Below are 18,586 nucleotides of genomic sequence, written 5' to 3'. Positions count from 1 at the left end.
CATGCTGCTCCAGTGAAATGGGGTCATTTCTAAAGCAACTAAAAGCCAGCTGGGAAAATCTTTACAGAGCCTGCATTTTGTCTTTCATCTTAACTTTCTTAAATTAACAGTTTGATATGGTGATTAAAAACTGTTTAAACTTCATGGGAACTTTTAGAAATTACTCTATGGCCTGTTAAAAATAGGACTTGTTGGAAAGCCTATACCATTGAGTAATTGTAAAATACTATTTTTGATATAAATTAGTAGACAGTGTCATAGATCCATCCTAAAAGGAAGATCTTAAAAAAGATGAATTGAACATTTTGATTGTGACTCCTTTAACAACATATTTCATGATCTATGGCCTACTTCAGATGGACTGTGTGTGTATGCAGGGAGGGGTTGTATATATGGCACATGTTCTGGGAATGATGTTCCTATACAAATAGAAACACTCTGAAATCAATCTAGCATGCACTTGGGCTGGCAGTCGTCCTAAGGGCACCGCATGACCAGTGGTCTTTAACCTTTCTCCTGCCCAGGGACATCTAGGACCTCTGCCAGTGTTACTGACACACAACATTAGACTGGAGTTACGTTCTCTTTGTTACTTGCTGATTTTCCTACTAAATGTAGCTTTTCAGTTAGATCCGATTCTTAACATTTTGAGATAATTGTAAAAAAGAAGGAAATTATGCAGAAATAGCTACCTTTTTATCTGTTCTGAAAACTCATGCACTATAAATTGTGTACAGTTAAATATATATACATATATATATATTCTTACGTGAGTAAAACCACCATCTCCCAGCAATTGTATGTCATTGCTATTTGAAGAGAATTCCCAAATAACCCAGTGCTGCTGCTGCTGTTTATGGTTTGTATAGGTTTTTTGTTTTGTTTTTGTGTGGTAAATTCATATTTAAAAAAAAAAAGCTAAGGAAAGAAACCACGACTACTGTTTACAGACTGAAAAATGATTGCTTTTTATACTACTGAGATCCTAAGTTAAGACTCTCCATAGGAAACATTTGGTTTAAATCATATATCTCTGTGGATAAAAGGAAGAGACATTTTTAGTGTTCTCCACGTAATGGAAGATGTACAAATGCCTAGTTGTGTTGCCCATCAATTTTGTATATTTTCATAATTTTGTTCAAAATTGCATTATATTTTGCAATCACTTACGTTCACTCTGGATTTGTCTTTCATTTTAACTTTTAATATAAAAGGGGTTTCAATGTATCTACAGCCTTGTTATTGAAACTTCCTAATTTGATGTGATTCATTAATATAGGCAGGAAGTCTAGTCTTCCTAAGTGATACATAGGACGTCTTCAAATTGGATGGGTTTATATAAACTTTTAGATTTTAAATTGGCGCTTCTTCCCGTTTCATGTTTTAGTCTAAATGACAAAATTTACTTCAATTTTGAATTGAATGCTCTATTTGCAACCAAATTATTAGTGAATTTTAAATTTTATGCTCAGGCCAACTTTTAAATTTAAAATTAGTATCTTTGTGGAAGCTGTCTGTGCTGGTTATGTTTAAATGTGTCTCTTATCAAGCTTTGAATTGTTTGCCTAAGCTACTAGGAGTTTTTCTATGCAGCTCCTCCACTTTTTGTTTCCAGTGACTTAAATGTCAACCTGGCTTAACTGGCAGAAAAGCAGCAATCTAAGGATTTATTTGCCAACTCCTTGTAATTCGCATTTCTTTTTTTTTTGGGGGGGGGTCGGTCCAGTCGTGGGGCCTGAACTCTGGGCCTGGGCACTGTCCCTCAGCTCTTCAGCTCAAGGCTAGTGCTCTACCACTTGAGCCACAGCGCAGCTTCTGGCTTCTTTCTTTTTGCTTATGTGAGGAATCGAACCCAGGGCCTCAGGCATGCAAGGCAAGCGCTCTACCACTGAGCCGCCTTCCCAGCCCGTAATTTGCATTTCTTTGTTGGTGTACAAATTAGACATTATCATCTCTGATGCAGTTTGATGGCATTTCCAGTGGCCAGTAGAAAATATTTTTTAAACTTTAAAGTTGGACTGAATTATATCATCTAGTTCTCTAAAACTCTAAAAAGGTTATCAGTAAAACTAAGAAATACTATACCTAGCTCATGAAAATTAACTGCTGTGTTCTTTAGTGTTGAATTTTAAGGACAAGAAGATAGGCAACATATTTAAGAGCCACAGTTAACTTACAAGAGTAGAAAATAACAAGTGGAAATCAACAGAGGCTTTCTCTTGTGCTAGAATCTGCCTTGCAGCAGGATTACCAGGAACCTGGAGTAGATACCAGCTTAAAAATCCAAAAAAGCCTAAGTATAATTCAAAGAAACCCACATGGCTGCAGCTCTTAACCAAACACAGGGATGTTTATTGGATCAGAAACTTCTCGTAGTGGATGTGGACAGTACCCTCTTTATATAGCACCAATTCCTTCCCAGGGGGCCTTTTGCTGGCTGTCCGAGTGGAGCCATCAGCTCTCCCCAGATGGGCTTGAGAGATACCCAAGCATGGCTAACGTCCAGACACACTCAGGGCTCAGGTTTAATAACACCTTTTCCAACTCCTCACCCCCCTCCCCCCATCCATACTACATAGGTCTCAAGGCCAACAGGTAACTCTTCCCTCCCTATCCCCAGCAAACCCTAGGAAACTGGAGCCTTTCACAGCTCCTCCTTCTCAGCCCCCTTCTTCTGGAAGGCAGTCAGGATGTTCAAGCTCTTCTGGAGCTCTTCCTTTTTCCCGTCACTCATCTTGTTCTTCTCAATCAGCTTGGTGATCCGGGTCATCTCAGACGCTGGGAAGTCCTCACCTTGGTCTAACACCTTCCCCATGATTTTTAGATACTGCTCAGCCCACTTCTTCTCAGTCTCCTTCACACTTGAGAGGTTGTCCTGCCCCTGTTTCAAGAGGGCCTGGCGAGCCTCCATGCTGGAGGCCCTGATGAACTCTCCTGCTAGGGTATCATACACAGGTAGGCAGCCAGGCATACCCAGGTAGATCCCTTGCCCTTTTAGCCACCGCTGGATGGCTCCAACTTTTACCGCCCCACTATAGGGGACTGGGTTTTCAAAGTCCCCATCCCGGAAGAGGTAGAAAACTGGGTAGCTCTCCTTGTCTAGCTTGTATTTCTCACTCAGCTCCAAGTTCAGCTTGTCACCGTAATCTGTGAGCAGAAACCAGAGATGAGGTGCAAGGCTATATCCATCTGGGGCAGAACACTGCTCTGGGGGCTGAGTGGAGAGGACTAGTCTTAGCTGTAGAGCAGTTCAAAGTAGGTTCTGAATTCTAATTATGCCATGGATAACTATGGCATTAATCAAGTTATTTAATCTTTATGTATGATGCCAAAAGCTGTTCTAGGTGTGAGGCCTAGATTCAAAATGTGAGAAATCCAGGTTCTTTCATTCTAAAGGTGAGAAGAGAGATAGTGCACAAGTAAAATGAACTGACTCGTGACACAATGAAAACACTAACAAAGCCCATTGCAGGTCATCATAGAGCTTGCCTGAAAGTACCAGCAGCCAAGCGACCTGAATGTCCCTCAAACACATGAAGATCTGGGAAGCATGTCTCAGGGAGAAAGCAGTCCAAAGCACAGAAGCTCTGTAGAGTTTGGAGGACAGGAGGCTTGTACAAATGGGGGCTTGAAGCAAGTGATCATTGAGGAAGTCCCTGTGTACTTGAGACCTGGTAAGAACTCTATGCTAAAATCTGTCCTTCCTAAGAGTCAACACCAGTCCTCAAAAGCTGCATTAATTCATTTCTTTTTTTTGGGGGGGGGAAAGGGGGTCCGGTCGTGGGACCTGAACTCTGGGCCTGGGTGCTGTCCCTCAGCTCTTCAGCTCAAGGCTAGTGCTCTACCACGTGAGCCCCAGCGCCACTTCCGGCTTTTTTTTTCTTTTTGCTTATGTGGTGCTGAGGAATCGAACCCAGAGCATCATGCATGCAAGGCAAGCGCTCTACCACTGAGCCACCTTCCCATCCCATTAATTCATTTCTTATACTTTGGCAAGAAGAAATGGCTCAACTGACTATTACTGGACAATAATGTTGATATTAATATAAGCAAGTGGGCTGTTTTTGTGTTTTTTGTTTACAGTATTGAGGATTGAACCTCAGACCTCACACTTACTAGGCAACTGTGTTACTGAGCCACACCCCTGACTTTTTATATTTTGAGATAAGGTCTTGCTAGGTTTTTTCCTAGGATGGCCTCAAGCCATGGGATTAAAGGTGTGCACTTGGCAACAAGTGTCATGACAAAAAAAATGGGGGTGTGGGGGAGGCACAATGCCTCTATGAAGTGGTTCCTCCAGACTCATCACAGAGGGAAACACATAAAACACAGCACAGTGACCAGGGTGAACATTTAGCTATTGTTATTCATTATTCAAAAAGGACCAAGGGAATTGACTGAAGTCAGTTAAAATTGACTGGCTGCCCCAAAGTATGCCAGCCATCTCTACCATGACCAAGCTTTGGTAAGTGCCAGCCTTGTACCGGGAAAGCAGGTCTCTAGGCCGGGAGATCACAGCCGCCAGGAAAAACACTTAGGAGTACTGGGTGAAGTTACTCCACACCCCAGGGCCAGACGGTCACTAAATTTCTAGGGCTTTAGCTTTTCAAATGGAACGTGGAGATAACGCATCTTGTTTCTCAAGCAGGGTTCAATTGATGAAAAATTTGATCATACCTGTATAGCCTGTTAAGTGTTGATAATTATTACATTTATTATTAAAAGCTGTCACTATGGACTGGTCACGGTGGCTCACACCTGTAATCCTAGCTACTGTGGGGACCAAGAGGTGAAGATCATGGTTCAAAGACAGCCCGGGCAGAAAAATCTGTGATAGTGTCATCTCCAATTAACCACCAAAAAAACGAAGTGGAGCTATGGTTCAAGTAGTAGAGCACTAGCCTTGAGCAAAACAGCTCATAGATAGCCCGTAGGCCCTGAGTTCAAACCCTGAGGTTGGCACCAAAAAGAAGTCAGTGTGGTTCAGAGCTGCCCTTGAGTTAACAGTAAGCCAGTGTACTCGAGCTAAAGCCAAATTCCAATCATTTGAGCACATCCCAGACCTGGTTTTGGTATAAATGCTAAGGTGAAGACAGAGCCAACTATGCTGCTCCACTAAAAGGCCCCATGGCCCAGTCCTCTTCAGGGGAAGTTTCAAAGTTCTCAGCACCTTGAAGGCCAGCCAAGTGGAAGGTAAAGGTTGGGGGAAGGAGACTTCAAGGCTAAGCCTCAGGTTCCAAAGGCCCAGAATCTACTTGATGAATTCTTGATGTCCACAATCCCATTAAACCCTTGGGAGTGGCTCACCTGGGGAGACCCTGGTTATTCTCCCTTGGGAGCAGGGACACCATTCCTAACTTCCTCCCTCTCTGCCCTCCCCAGTCATCCTGCTCATCCATACCTGAGATCCCCACCTCTGCCACCAAGAGATCATCACTGGAGGCCGAGTTTTCAGCCAGGCGCTTGAACTCATCCTGCTTCTCACCGTAGGGGTACTGGGTGTCGAACTTCACCAAGACGAACTTGCTTTTGGGAATGACCTGAGGGCGCATAGAGCTGAGCAAGTGGGGTGTTCCGGGAACATGGGGGGCTATTTCTCTTTCCCAAGGGGCCCCTGTTTCAGAAACATTGGAAACAAGCAAGCCCGTGAAGGAGACGGGCTCTCACAAACTACTATTTACTCATTTCACCCACTGAGTCACTTAATTTCGTGACTGTCTGCTAAGCCTTGGGCACCTCAGGTGTATGTTCACACTAACTGAACATGTACAACACTATCTAGAATAGACAAAGTTATAGGGAAGCAAAATGAGTGCCTCTGTTCTCAAGTCCCTTTTGGAAAGTTCCAGAAGACCTTAGCATGCACTCCATTGTCTCATCACACCTGCTGTCACCCCACTGCACCAGAAATCTGACAAAAACAAACCATCTGAAAGGAGTCGACTAAGTGAACTAGGCAAGTTCAGGCAGATAAGTTGGTGAACGACCCGTGCTGGGCCTGTGTCCCCTCCCCAGACCACAGCTCCCTTGAACTGGACGTCTGGGTCCTAAGCTGTGAAGACCAAGATTTTCATTTCCATTGCAGTAAAATTCGCCTAAGATATACTGATTTAGTGTGCTGACAGTGTTATATACCCAATACTAGCTACTTGCAGATCACTGTCATCACCCCAATCCCTGTGGCAGCCAGGCAAGTACTCCACCTCATCCTCCCTGCCCCCAGCAGCTTTATAGATTTGCTTATTGTGATAGAATCACACAATAGAGAGCCTTTTGTATCTGGCTTCTTTGCCTTAGTCTAATGCTTATAAGATTTTTTTATGAGCAGGGTGCCAGTGGTGGTTCACACCTGTCATCCTAGCTACTCAGGAGGCTGAGATCTGAGGATCATAATTTGAAGCCAGCCCAAGCATGAGACACATCCATGAGACACATCTCCAATTAATCACTAGAAAACTGGAAGTGGCATGTGGCGCAAGTGGTAGAGTACTAGCCTTGAGCTGAAGAGCTGAGGGACAGCGCCCAGGCCCAGAGTTCCAGCCCCATGACCAACATAAATAAATAAATAATATTTTGGGATGGGGAGGCTAGTGAACTTTTCTGCCTAGGATGGCCTTGAACTGCCATCTTCCAGAGCTCAGCTTCTGAGTAGCTAGGATTACAGGTGTTAAATCATTAGTGCCTAGCTAGAATTTCATACCTCTTCAGGGTTGAATAGAAACAATGTATCGGACTGGGAATGTGGCTTAGTGGTGGACTGCTTGCATAGCATTCATGAAGCCCTGGGTTCGATTCCTCAGTACCAGACACACAGAAAAGGCCAGAAGTGGTTCTGTTGCTCAAATGGTAGAGTGCTAGCCATGAGCAAAAGGAAAGTGCTCAGGCCCTGAGTTCAAGTCCCAGGACTGCCCCCCCCTAAAAAAAAAAAAGAAAACATGTATAGGTTGACAAATACTCGTGGTGGTTTCTACTTCGGGGGCTCCTGTAGATGGTACTTTAGTTAGAAACACTGCTTTCTTCTCCTCCCATAACTTTTTTTTTTCTATTCTAGTGATCACCATTGTCAGGTTTTCAGCTTTTCAGCATAGGCAGTCACTACCCATAATTATGTCAAGATGACATAATTCCAGCAGAAACCAAAGAACCTAAATGAATGTTTTTGTTGGTCCCTACTTGTATATTGATGTCCATCTGGCTTTAGGTTTTGGAGACTATTAACAATGCCTAGACATGCAAGGTAGAGAAGCCTCCAGAAAAAGCTGTGAGTGGTCACTAACACCCAAAAGCCAGAGTTTTAGGGGCTGAAAAAGCAGGTAGTCTTAAAATATAAACCAGATCACATCCCTGTGGCTCAACTGGCCTTGTTTCAGTGCAGTGCGCTGTACCCCCGCTTGCTATGCTGGCTGGAATTCTCTTCCTAGGCCACCACTTTCTCAGACAAGCCTCAGTTCAAATGTCGCCTTCTAACAGTCTACTAATCATCTAATATTCCATCATTCCTTTCATAGCTTCCATCCTGATGTCTCTTCTTCACTGCGTTTATCACTCTGAAATTTCCACTGGCTTGCTTCTATCCGCTCCACTAGGACAGATGCTGGTGAGAATACAGCCATTCTATGGCCTAGGTTCTGTATCCCTAGGGCCCCATCATGTCTGGAAATGTATGATGAATGAACAGAACTCTGCTCATCTTCGGAAGCAGGTGCTACGATCTAGAGGTAGGAGTGGGGAGGGTGAAAATGCTTTAAAAAAAAAACCCAAAAACTATAGAGCTGGGAAGGTGGCTCAATGGTAGAGTGCTTGTCTTGCACGCATGAGGCCCTGGGTTCGATTCCTCAGCACCACAAAAGCAGAAAAAGCTGGAAGTGACACTGTGGCTCACGTGGTAGAGTGCTAGCCTTGAGCTGAAGAGCTGAGGGACAGTGCCCAGGCCCAGAGTTCAGGCCCCATGACCCACAAAAAACAAAACAAAAAAACCCCAAACATACCTGTCTCCCTGCACAAATACCTGCCTACACTTGAGCTGGGGACATAGCTCAGTGGTTTGTGGTTGCCAGCATACATGAGGCCCTGGGTTGGACCTCCCCCCACCTCCCACGTTGCAAAATAAAAAGGGGAGGGGAGTATACTTATATTACAGGACAAAATTAATAATCATACAGTAATCTAATACCACTACAACTGAAAATGTTTACGTTCAACATTCTTAGCTAACAAGGATAAAGCAGTGGTTTTGAATAACAAATACTTGCATGAAGAACTTTCTATTCTATGCAGTCTGTATTTAACTGCTTTAGAAATCACACTTCTCTCATCTTTGAGGTAACTGTGGTACTTTACCTACAACCAAACAACTTCCTTCTTCAAAGCAGAGACTATTTTTGGACTCATTTTTTTCATTTATTCATCTAGAGAGGTCTCACCATGGACCCCATGTTGGCTATAAACTTGGTATGTAACTCAAGATGCTCTGGGAATGTAGGGTGCTGGTGTCTTATGCCTAGCTACTGAGGAGGCTGAGATTTGAGGACTGCGGTTCAAAGCCAGCCTGGGCAGCAAAGTCTAAGTGAGACTTTTATCTCCAATTAACCACTCAAAAACCAGAAGTAGAGCTGTGACTCCAAGTGGCAGAACGCTAGCCTTGAACAAAAGAGCTCAGGGACAGCACCTAAGGGTCTTAGTTCAATCCCCACAACTGACAAAAAAATGTTGCAAAGGGTCCATTATGGACCAGACACCATTCAAAATAGACAGGGTCTTATTTAAAGGAGTGGACATTTCACTGTTTGTAAAGGGTAACAACAACAAAAAGGTATTAGAAACCCCTAAAAGGCAAAGCATAGAACAAGGCTGCTGGACAAAACCGCAGTGTTCGAGGGCTGAGAAGGTGGCTCAGTAGTAGAATGCTTGCCTAGAATTCATGAGGCCCTGGGTTTGATTCCTCAGCACCACATAAGCAAAAAGAAAAAAGCTGGAGGTGGCGCTGTGGCTCAAGTGGTAGAGCGCTAGCCTTGAGCTGAAGAGCTGAGGGACAGTGCCCAGGCCCAGAGTCCAGGCCCCACAACTGGACCCCCCCCCAAGAAAAAAAAGAAAAGAAAAAAAAAAAACCCGCGGTGTTCGATAGTGAGGAGAGTGCCATTTTGCAAGAGACTGGAGGAAACACCTAATCATTCATTTCACCAATTGTTTTTATTGAACTTCTCACACACCTGCTGTGTGCATGGTCAGCAACAAAAGCGACCTGGTGCTTCACAGGTATGTAATAAGCTAGTTTGAAGACAGATGATAAAATTGGGAAGGAAAAAACAATCAGTTAAAGTACCCTACTGAAAAAACAATGCCTAACCTTTTGGCCTAGGAGTGTCCAAAACCTAGGGTTTGAGGAAGTAACATTTTAACCTAAGCCTCAAAGAGAAGTAACTGGCTTTTCAATCCTGGGGAGTTGGGGGGAGTTCCAGTCACAAGAATCAGCTAGTGTACTGGCACTAAGAAACTAGGAGTATTTGAAGGCCAGAAGGACGGTTTGTATGGCTGGGGCAGATCATCTAAGACTTGCTTTGAGGTGGAAACAGGTCAGTTCAGTGCAGAAGCTAGTCTGAAAGCCTAGGTCAGGGTCATAGCAGTAAAAACGGAACCACACACTGATGAGGAAACACTGGTAAGTCTCATGGTACAATGTCTCTCTCTGTCACACTTTGTGATGAACCTGTTATACCTAGACTGGGAAATTACTAGAACAAGTGACCAGACCATAAGCGAAGATTTCGACCACTGGAGAGACATATTTAGAATGCCACTTCTTGGTATCACTTCCCCCCAACGACTACAAAATAAGAAACTTAACTATCTCAACAAGTAGCTTGCCTAGTTACAGGAAGTTAAAGGTGGCTCGTGGCTGTGGACAGATAGAAGAGGGGTTTTTACATTCAGCCTTCAATATCTCCACTCTCTTGTTGACCCAGACCAGGATCCCACAATTTAAGAAAGGGGAATGGTGGCAGGATGTCCCAAACCCAGGATGTTCCCTTAAAAAGAGTGGTTAAACTGGAGCATTTGTGTGTGTGGGGGGGGGGGTAGGTCGTGGGACTTGAACTCGGCTTGGGCGCCGTCTCTTAGCTCTTTCACTGGCCTTGAACTCTACCACTTGGGCCACAGCGCCACGTCCGGCTTTCTAGTGGCTGACTGGAGATATGTCTCATGGACTTTTCTGCCCGGGCTGGCTTCGAACCGTGATCCTCAGATCTCAGCCTCCTGAGCAGCTGTGGCTACAGGGGTGCGGGACCGGAGCCGGGCCTGGAGCTTTTTTTTTTGGCGGTGGTGGTACTGGGATTTGAACTCAGGACCTCGCCCTTGCTAGGCAGACATTCTATCGCTTGGGCCCCAAACCCCGTCCGTGGGGCTTACTCTAAACGGAGGCGCTTTTCAGGGAGATGGGTGCGGCTGACGGAGGGCAGAGCAGGCTGCAGCCCCCTCCCCGGGCAGAGCGAGCGCCCCGCGGAGCGCCGAGGCGCGGACCTCGCTCGGGGATTGGGCCGCGCCCGGCCCCGGCCCCACCGGCAAAGGAGAGGCGGGCACAGGGCCCTCACCGCCGCACCTCCGCGACTCTCCGCGGCCGCGAGGAGCCGGGTGGCCCCGGACTCCACGGGGCCTACAGGATGGCGGGAAGCGCTGACGTGGTCTCGGCACGGTCGCCGCCTCCTCCCAGCCCTCCGCGCCCAACGTCTCCCCCCCCCCCCCCCCCGCCCCGGGCTCGCGGTCCCACGGGTCCCCTCCCCGCTCGGGCGCCACCTGCGCGCTACGTCCCCGGCCCCGTTACCTTATAGAAAGTGATCGTGTCCAGGGGAAGGGCGCCCTTGGTGTGCAGGCCGTTGCCGCCCTGCGGAGCGGAGAGGAGGAGGAGCCCCAGGAGGAGGGGATGCAGTGGAGAGAGAAGGACGGCGCGGGTCATGGCGGCAGCCAGAACGCCGGATTCCGGGAGCCGGTGGTGGGAAACCTGTAGCGAGGACGCGCGGAGCCGGCAGACACGTGACTGGAAGGGCGGGGCCACGCGTGCGCACTCGGACATCTGGGTAAGCAGGAGCAGGTCTAGGGTGGGAGGGAGGGGCCTCCTGACGGGACGGGGAAGTGGAACCGGTCGCGCACGCGCTCTTTGAGATGCCCGCGCGGGCTACCGGCGACGGCGGATCACGTGAGCTGGGGAGGATGAGGGTGGACTGTCGCGCACGCGCAGTCGGCTAGTTTCGCCTCGGTTGGCCGGGTTGGCGGCGCCTCGTGAGATGAGGCGCGAAGAGCGCGATCTGGGTCACGTGAGCAAGGGAGGCGGGGCGAAGTGAGCCTGCCGCGCACGCGCAGGCGGCGAGGCTTCCCTCGCGGGCGGTCGCGTGAGGAGAGGCGCAAAGCGCGTGTGCGACCAAGCTTTGGGAATTCCTTTGCTGAGTTTCCTAGCTCTCTTCCCTCTCCTTGGAAGGCGACCAGGCCGGCCATCATGCCCTGCTGGCTGTGGTCCGTCTGGAAGTCGGTTGGAACCCGTTATTACTGTGCTGTTTTCCTCAGCCCGCCCCGTGAGCCTCAGTCGAGGCGCCGCGGCCTGGTTAGGCCTCAGACCCTCCCCTCTCCTGGGCCTGTTGCCCGAGTGCGGCCCCGGGGAGGCAATGAGTGTCTCAGTCGGAGAAACGCAGGCTGAAAACCTGCCCACCTGGGTTTTTGGCGCCAGGAAACTTGACAGACTTCATTGAGTCCGGCTTTCAGCCACGCGCTGTGGTGCAAGCTTGCAATCCCAGCACGCTGGAGATTGAGCCCGGCCCTGCGTCAGACATGTTATGCCGCATCGTGGTTTTGCCCGTGGGAAGTCAGCATAGAGGTGAGCAAGACTCTGCTGAAGGAACTCTTGTTGGAAAAGGAGACATAGGAATGATAATATAACCAGCACCTCATATTGCCCGCTGGTACGAGGGCTTGAACTCAGAGCCTGCGTACTGTCCCTGAGTTTAGTTTAGTTTTGGTTTTTTTCTCAAGGTTAGTGCCCTACAACTTGAACCACAACTCCACTTCTGGATTTTTGGTGGTTAATTCCAAGAGTCTCACAAAACCAGAAGTGGTGCTGTGGCTCAAGTGGTAGAGCGCTAGCCTTCAGCTGAAGAGCTGAGGGACAGCGCCCAGGCCCAGAGTTCAAGCCCCATGACCGACACACACGCACATCATACACACACACAAAGAGTCTCACAGACTTTCCTATCTTGGCTGGTTTCAAACTGATGCTCATATCTCAGCTTCCTGAATAACCAGGATTACAGATGTGAGCTACTGGTGCACAAACAGTCCGACTGAGTTTGAATGTTGTGTCCACTTGGTAACTCTGGTCTTAGAGGAAGGACAGCTGTTTGTGGGTGGGTGGGCTGAAATCTTAGGATTTGAATTCAGTGCTTCAGGCAAGTGCCCTACCACTTAAGTCACATTTCCATCCCTTTTTGCTTTACTTTAAAATTTCAGATAGATTTTCATGCTTTTTGCTTAGGGACAGCCTCAGACAGAAATCCTTTTGCCTAAGCAGAAGTGGACCATTACTACCAACTTGAGAATTGACAATTGTTAGTTAGCTTCTTCATTTGTAAAAACAGGAATAATACTAATTTTTGTTGTAATTGTTGTTCAAGACCCGGATTCAAACTCAGTTTCTAATGCTTTACAACCATTGTCAAGCACCCTACCACCTGAGCCATGCCTCCAACCCCAATACTACTACTTATTAACTCATAGGCTGTGTTAAGGATTAAAATGGCCAGGATAGATTTTTTTTTTTTGTCGGTCGTGGGCCTTGAACTCTGGGCTTGGGCACTGTCCCTCAGCTCAAGGCGAGCACTCTACCACTTGAGCCACAACATCACTGCTGGTTTTCTAGTGGTTTATTGGAGACAAGAGTCTCATGGAGTTTCCTGCCCAGGCTGGCTTTGAACCTCCATCCTCAGATCTCAGCCTCCTGAGTAGCTAGGATTACAGGCCTGAGCCACTGGCACCTGGCTGTCAAGGATAGATCTTTACACATAGAAAGCACTGAAAATTTGTATCAATTATTTTTAGAAATCTTTAATTTTAGCCGGGTGCTGGTGGCTCACGCCTGTAATCCTAGCTACTCAGGAGGCTGAGATCTGAGGATTGAGGTTCAAAGCCAGTCCGGACAGGAGAGACCGTGAGACTCCTATCTCCAATAAACCACCAGAAAACCAGAAGTGGCGCTGTAGCTCAGTTGGTAGAGTGCTCGCCTTGAGCTGAAAGGCTGAGGGACAGCGCCCAGGCCCAGAGTTCAAGTCACACGACTGACAAAAAAAAAAAAAAAAGGAAAGAAATCTTTAATTTTTAGAAGAACTTTGTTTAAATATTTTACCACACTAGTATCTTCCTTTATATCTATTTGAGTTACATGCTCCTGGTAGAAGTTTAATGATGCTGGGTGCCAGTGGTTCACCCTGTCATTCTAGCTACTCAAGAAGGCTGAGATCTGAGGATGGAGGTTCAAAGCCAACCAGGGCAGCAAAGGATCCCTATGACTCTTATCTCCAATTGATCAGCAAAAAGCCTTAAGGGATAGTACCTAGGCTCTGAGTCCAAGCCCCAGGACCGGCATTCCCCCAATTTTTTTCTTATTGAAGGGGTCAATTTCAACGGATGTGTAATATATATTGTACCCATTACATTAAATGAAAGCTCAGATGTATTTGTACTTGTTTAGGAGTTTTTTTTGCTACAAAAGGGAAAACAAAGTAAGTACCACCTGCTTCATTGTGTGGGTTTGGGCTAGTAAAAGGAAGAGGGCACGAGTTTCCAAAGATACTCCAAATGGAAAAATGCTTAATATACTGAAGGCAGGGTTTAATTTGAATCTCCAAATGTTGGAAGGTAGCATGCATGTATTAGAAGGAATGTTAAAGAGAAATGTTCTCTCAGATTGAGTATGTTGTCAAGAACAGCCCAAGTTTGGCATGGCTATTCTCTGAACAATTTGAGATTTGTTCTTAGACAAGAGTCTTTTGTCCAAAAACATTTCTTTTTTTGGGGGGGGTGGTCCAGTCGTGGGGCCTGGGTGCTGTTCCTTAGCTCTTCAGCTCAAGGTTAGCGCTCTACCACTTGAGCCACAGCGCCAATTCTGGCTTTTTTCTTTTTGCTTATGTGGTGCTGAGGAATTGAACCCAGGGCCTCATTCATGCAAGGCAAGCGCTCTACCACTGAGCCACCTTCCCAGCCCCTCCAAAAGCATTTCTTATCACTTGATGATGGTTATTACTATACCCACCCTTATTAAGTAGACATATAATTCCCCAAGACCTTTTGCTGGAGATTTTTGATATCCTAGTATTTTTATATTATTATTAAGAAGTTGTACAAAGAAGTTCTAACTCTGTAAGTCAGGTTATGAGTACAGTGCATCTTGATCAATGTCACCTCTTCCATCATTTCCTAGGACTTGAATTTTTTTTTTTTTTTGGTCGGCCGTGGGGCTTGAACTCTGGGCCTGGGCACTGTCCCTCAGCTCAAGGCGAGCGATCTACCACTTGAGCTACAGCGCCACTTCCAGCTTTCTGGTCGTTTTATTGGAGATAGGAGTCTCACGGTTTCTCCTGCCCCGGCTGGCTTTGAACCGCGATCCTCTGATCTCAGCCTCCTGAGTAGCTAGGATTACAGGCGTGAGCCACCAGCGCCCGGCTCTAGGACTTGAATTTTAGCTTAAAGTTATTAAAACAATCTTTTTATTTAATAATACCTGATATTCCACTCCAGAGTATTATCTTAACCTGACAGGAATATCATGTTTTAAGTTATTCCAGCCATACAAATAACCCAATTTATATCATTAAGAAATATTTAGAACCGGTAACTGGTGGCTCATGTCTGTAATCCTAGCTACTCTGGAGACTGATATCTGAGGACCATGGTTGAAAGTCAGCCTAGACAGAAATGTCCACGAGACTTTTATCTCCAAAAAATACTCAGAAAAAGCTGGAAATGGTGCTGTGGCTCAAGTGGTAGAAGGCTAACCTTGAGCACAAAGAGGCTCAGAGACACTGTCCAGTGTCCAGACTCTGAGTTCAAGCCTCCTGACTGACAAAAAATATTTGGGAGGTGGAGTGTGGCTCAGTGCAAGCATGAGGCTTTGAGTTCAAACTGCAGTACAGTCTCAGTTTTGGGGGGTTGGGGTTATTGCTCAGTCAGAGAGTATATACTTGGTATTTTTGCAGCCTTAGGTTCAATCCTTAGCACCAAACATTTGCAGAATATGAAAGTATGGTTAGATTAAAGATCAATGAAGACTTACATGAATGCCCTTTCTTGCTTTCTCTTTCCTACGGTATTTTTTTGTTGGAATCTTACTAGTCCTTTGAAATCCTGTTTACATGCCACTGTTTTCATTGTTGCTATATGCAGATAGTTTGAGTTTTTGGCCTTCTAGCTCTTTCCCTAGTATATTATAAGCTCCTGAAGACTAGAAATGTATCTTACTTACCTTTAAATCTCCTAAAGCACTCTGCTTCTCAGAATACTGATACTTAGGTATAAATATTTTTTAAATGAATAGTGTAATTTAGTAACATTTTTGTTGGAAATTTTGGATTCAGAATATTTAAGTAGATGTTAATATTTAATATGATAAGCATGAATAACCTCCCCTTTCCTAAATTTTTACTGTTATTACTAAAACTTTATTAGTTGAATATGCAATCTCTCTTTCCCTTCACTGCTTCTGAAGTCTCAAAACAGGGACAAGTTTTAAGCAAATCTCCCTTCTACTCCATTTCTTTCTTTTTTGGTTTTTGTGTTCCATCTCTTTTACAGCTTTACCTTTTACTATAACTCATTCTCTCTGTTTTCTCTTCATTCTTCCTGCTTGTAGTACCTTTCTACAATTTTTAATACTTCTTGGTAATTTTATTTTCTTGTCAGCTGCTCTTTCTGTTTTTGGACTTTCTCTTTGGCTTTGCCCTCAAGGTACCAAACAATATAAGATTAGATAGGGAGGAGTACAGCTGGGGAAAAGTCCAACTACCTGTTGGCAGCTTTGGGATTTAGAATCTGACAGGAGGAATTGGCTGCTTGAGGGGATTTTGGGACAGAAGTCCCCATGGCCTTCCTGGGAGAGGCCAGCACCCAGGAGGACAAATGGGACTCTGTGAGATGAAAAGCTATTCCTAGCTTCTCTTTTTACCTCTCTGTTCTGTATTTTTTTTTTTTTTGGTCGGTCATGGGTCCTGAATTCTGGGCTGAGGCACTGTCCCTCAGCTCTTCAGCTCAAGGCTAGCGCTCTACCACTTGAGCCACAGCGCCACTTCTGGCCTTTTCTGCTTATGTATGCTAAGGAATTGAACCCAGAGCCTTGTGCATGCAAGGCAAGCACTGTTCCATTGAGCCACCTTCCCAGCCCTCTGTTCTGTATTTTTTATCCACAGTTAATTAGCTTTTCTTCTTTATCATTTACTATTCTGTTTTATGTCTGTCAACTTCATTAGGATTTGACTTTGTAACTCATTCTTTCTGTATTCTGCCTCCTCACTGTCAAAATTAATTTTTCTACTTCTCCAGCTTATTAGTTCCCAGTCAACTTTTCTTTTTTTATTCAGTCACCTTATTTTATTATTTCATTATAGTTTGTCTTGTCTTCTTTTACCTGCAGTAGTAGTGACTGAATCCAGGGGATTTCACATGCTAGGCAAGTGCTTTTACTAAGTTATAGCCCTAGTCCTTGTTTTCGATGAGACGAGATCTTCCTTATACCTTGACTCATTGTGCACAAGCTGGTCTTGGAATTACAGGCATGAGCCACCATGTTCAAGTTCAGTCATTTTCTATTCTTTTTATTTTACTGATTCCTAGAGGAGTAGGAAGATGAGAGAAACAAAGAAGCCACCCTGCCTTCTTAGAGCCTGATCAGCCTTTTCACTCATTCTCAGACTTGTAAATTTGATTAGGCTTCAGAGAAGAATTTGTGCTAAAGAGATGGTTAATAAACAGATTTGTGTTAGGTTGAATATCAAATGTAAAAGTATATTTTTGTTTCACTTGGGTGTTTTCTGCAATAAAGTGGGTACAATTTGTCATGGTTATTCTGAGGTATGTTCATTTAGTTTTGTATGCGATGACTGTCTAGCACAAGCAAAGCAAAATTGGAGAATGTTGCAGTTTTTTACTCTTTAGTTATAAATGACATTCTTCACTATGTTGATAACTTTCGAACTAAGAAACAACAATAATAACCAAAAAAGAGACTGAAAGATAACATTTAAAATCAGTGGACAAACTGGTCAAAGACTGCAAAATCAATGGCAAAGTGCTTTCTTCAGTATCCCATGTATTAAAAATTAAAACTGATACAGAGAAGATTGACATAATTTCTAAAGAAGAGTGACATGCAAATTCATAAGTCATTCTATATTTCATAAAAATATTTGTGATTTATTTTACATTAGTGGCATCAATAAAATGGTTAAAAATAAATAGCAAGAGTAAAAGAAGTCTTAGGATCCTGCTTTAATGACGATCAACTATATTGCTTATAGATTCAAGCTCACTTATTACCTATGCTGTATTCCAGAATGTACAGAAATCTCCAGAGATGAGCAATTCTTTCAGTTGAATTTGAACTTTTAGTAACTTAGGCATTGAAATAAATAACAGAGGGCTGGGAAGGTGGCTCAGTTGTAGAGCACTTGCCTTACAAGCCTGAGGCCCTGGGTTCGATTCCTCAGCACCATATAAGCAAGAAGAAAAAAGCCGGAAGTGGCGCTGTGGCTCAAGTGGTAGAGCGCCAGCCTTGAGCTGAAGAACTGAGGGACAGCGCCCAGGCCCAGAGTTCAGGCCCCACGACCGGACACCCCCCCAAAAAAAAGAAATAAATAACAGAGAAACAATACCTCTAAATGATGGAATCAATTTATGAACTGTTCATAAATTCCTCATTATAATAGGTAGAGATATTTTAGGAAATGTCAATACTGCTCCCTTTTCTTCCAGGCAATATTTTAATTATAACATTGAATTTTCAGATATCAATGATCATGTTAGGTTTCTTTGGTATATCTTATCAAGGAAACAGTATTGAAATACTAAAGCATGGGAGAGTCCTGATTATTATATCCTAGGAAAATTATTAGAGATAGTTCCCTGACTTTGGTATATGTAGATACTTGTTTTGCTATTCTGTCCATTTAGTCTGGGATGGGGAACATTTGGGCCATGAAAATTATTTCTGTGGTCCAAGAATGATGTTACAAATATCCAAATGGCCCTTGAAAGAAAACAGTTTCCTTATCCTTGTTCTAGGCAATTAAAATTTAATGTTGAACAAAATTACATCCTTGATAAAACTATTCATTCCAAAAAGACCAAGTTAAAGCCTTCCTTACTAATAGATTATAGGGAAAGTGGTATATTTACTAGCTCAGAGAACATTTTAAGAATTTAACAACTGTTTTTCTAAACATAGCTCAAGGCTGTTTGCCAGTGGCTCACACCTATAATACCAGTGACTCCTAGCCTCCTAGGAGACTGAGATCTGAAGATTGTAGTTCAAAGGCAGCCCAGGCAAGAAAGTCCATGAGAC

The 18,586-nt window shown here is 44.7% G+C and overlaps 1 protein-coding gene across 1 annotated transcript; it reads right to left on the bottom strand.

Moving 5' to 3' along the window:
* Nucleotides 1-2,507: 2,507 nt before the first annotated feature.
* Erp29 (endoplasmic reticulum protein 29) lies at nucleotides 2,508-11,036 on the bottom strand. The gene is made up of 3 exons (XM_013023126.1): nucleotides 10,817-11,036; nucleotides 5,402-5,540; nucleotides 2,508-3,147 (listed from the first exon to the last, which is right to left on the bottom strand). Exons 1-3 carry the CDS (start codon nucleotides 10,946-10,948, stop codon nucleotides 2,645-2,647), a joined length of 774 nt encoding a protein of 257 aa, XP_012878580.1. The 5' UTR covers nucleotides 10,949-11,036; the 3' UTR covers nucleotides 2,508-2,644.
* Between the last annotated feature and the right edge of the window lie 7,550 nt (nucleotides 11,037-18,586).

The sequence above is a fragment of the Dipodomys ordii genome, unplaced genomic scaffold (assembly GCF_000151885.1).
Source record: "Dipodomys ordii isolate 6190 unplaced genomic scaffold, Dord_2.0 Scaffold66, whole genome shotgun sequence".
NCBI classification, from domain to species: domain Eukaryota; kingdom Metazoa; phylum Chordata; class Mammalia; order Rodentia; family Heteromyidae; genus Dipodomys; species Dipodomys ordii.
The sequence above is the reverse complement of the archived record's forward strand: the minus strand, read 5'-3'. Positions and strand labels throughout refer to the sequence as shown.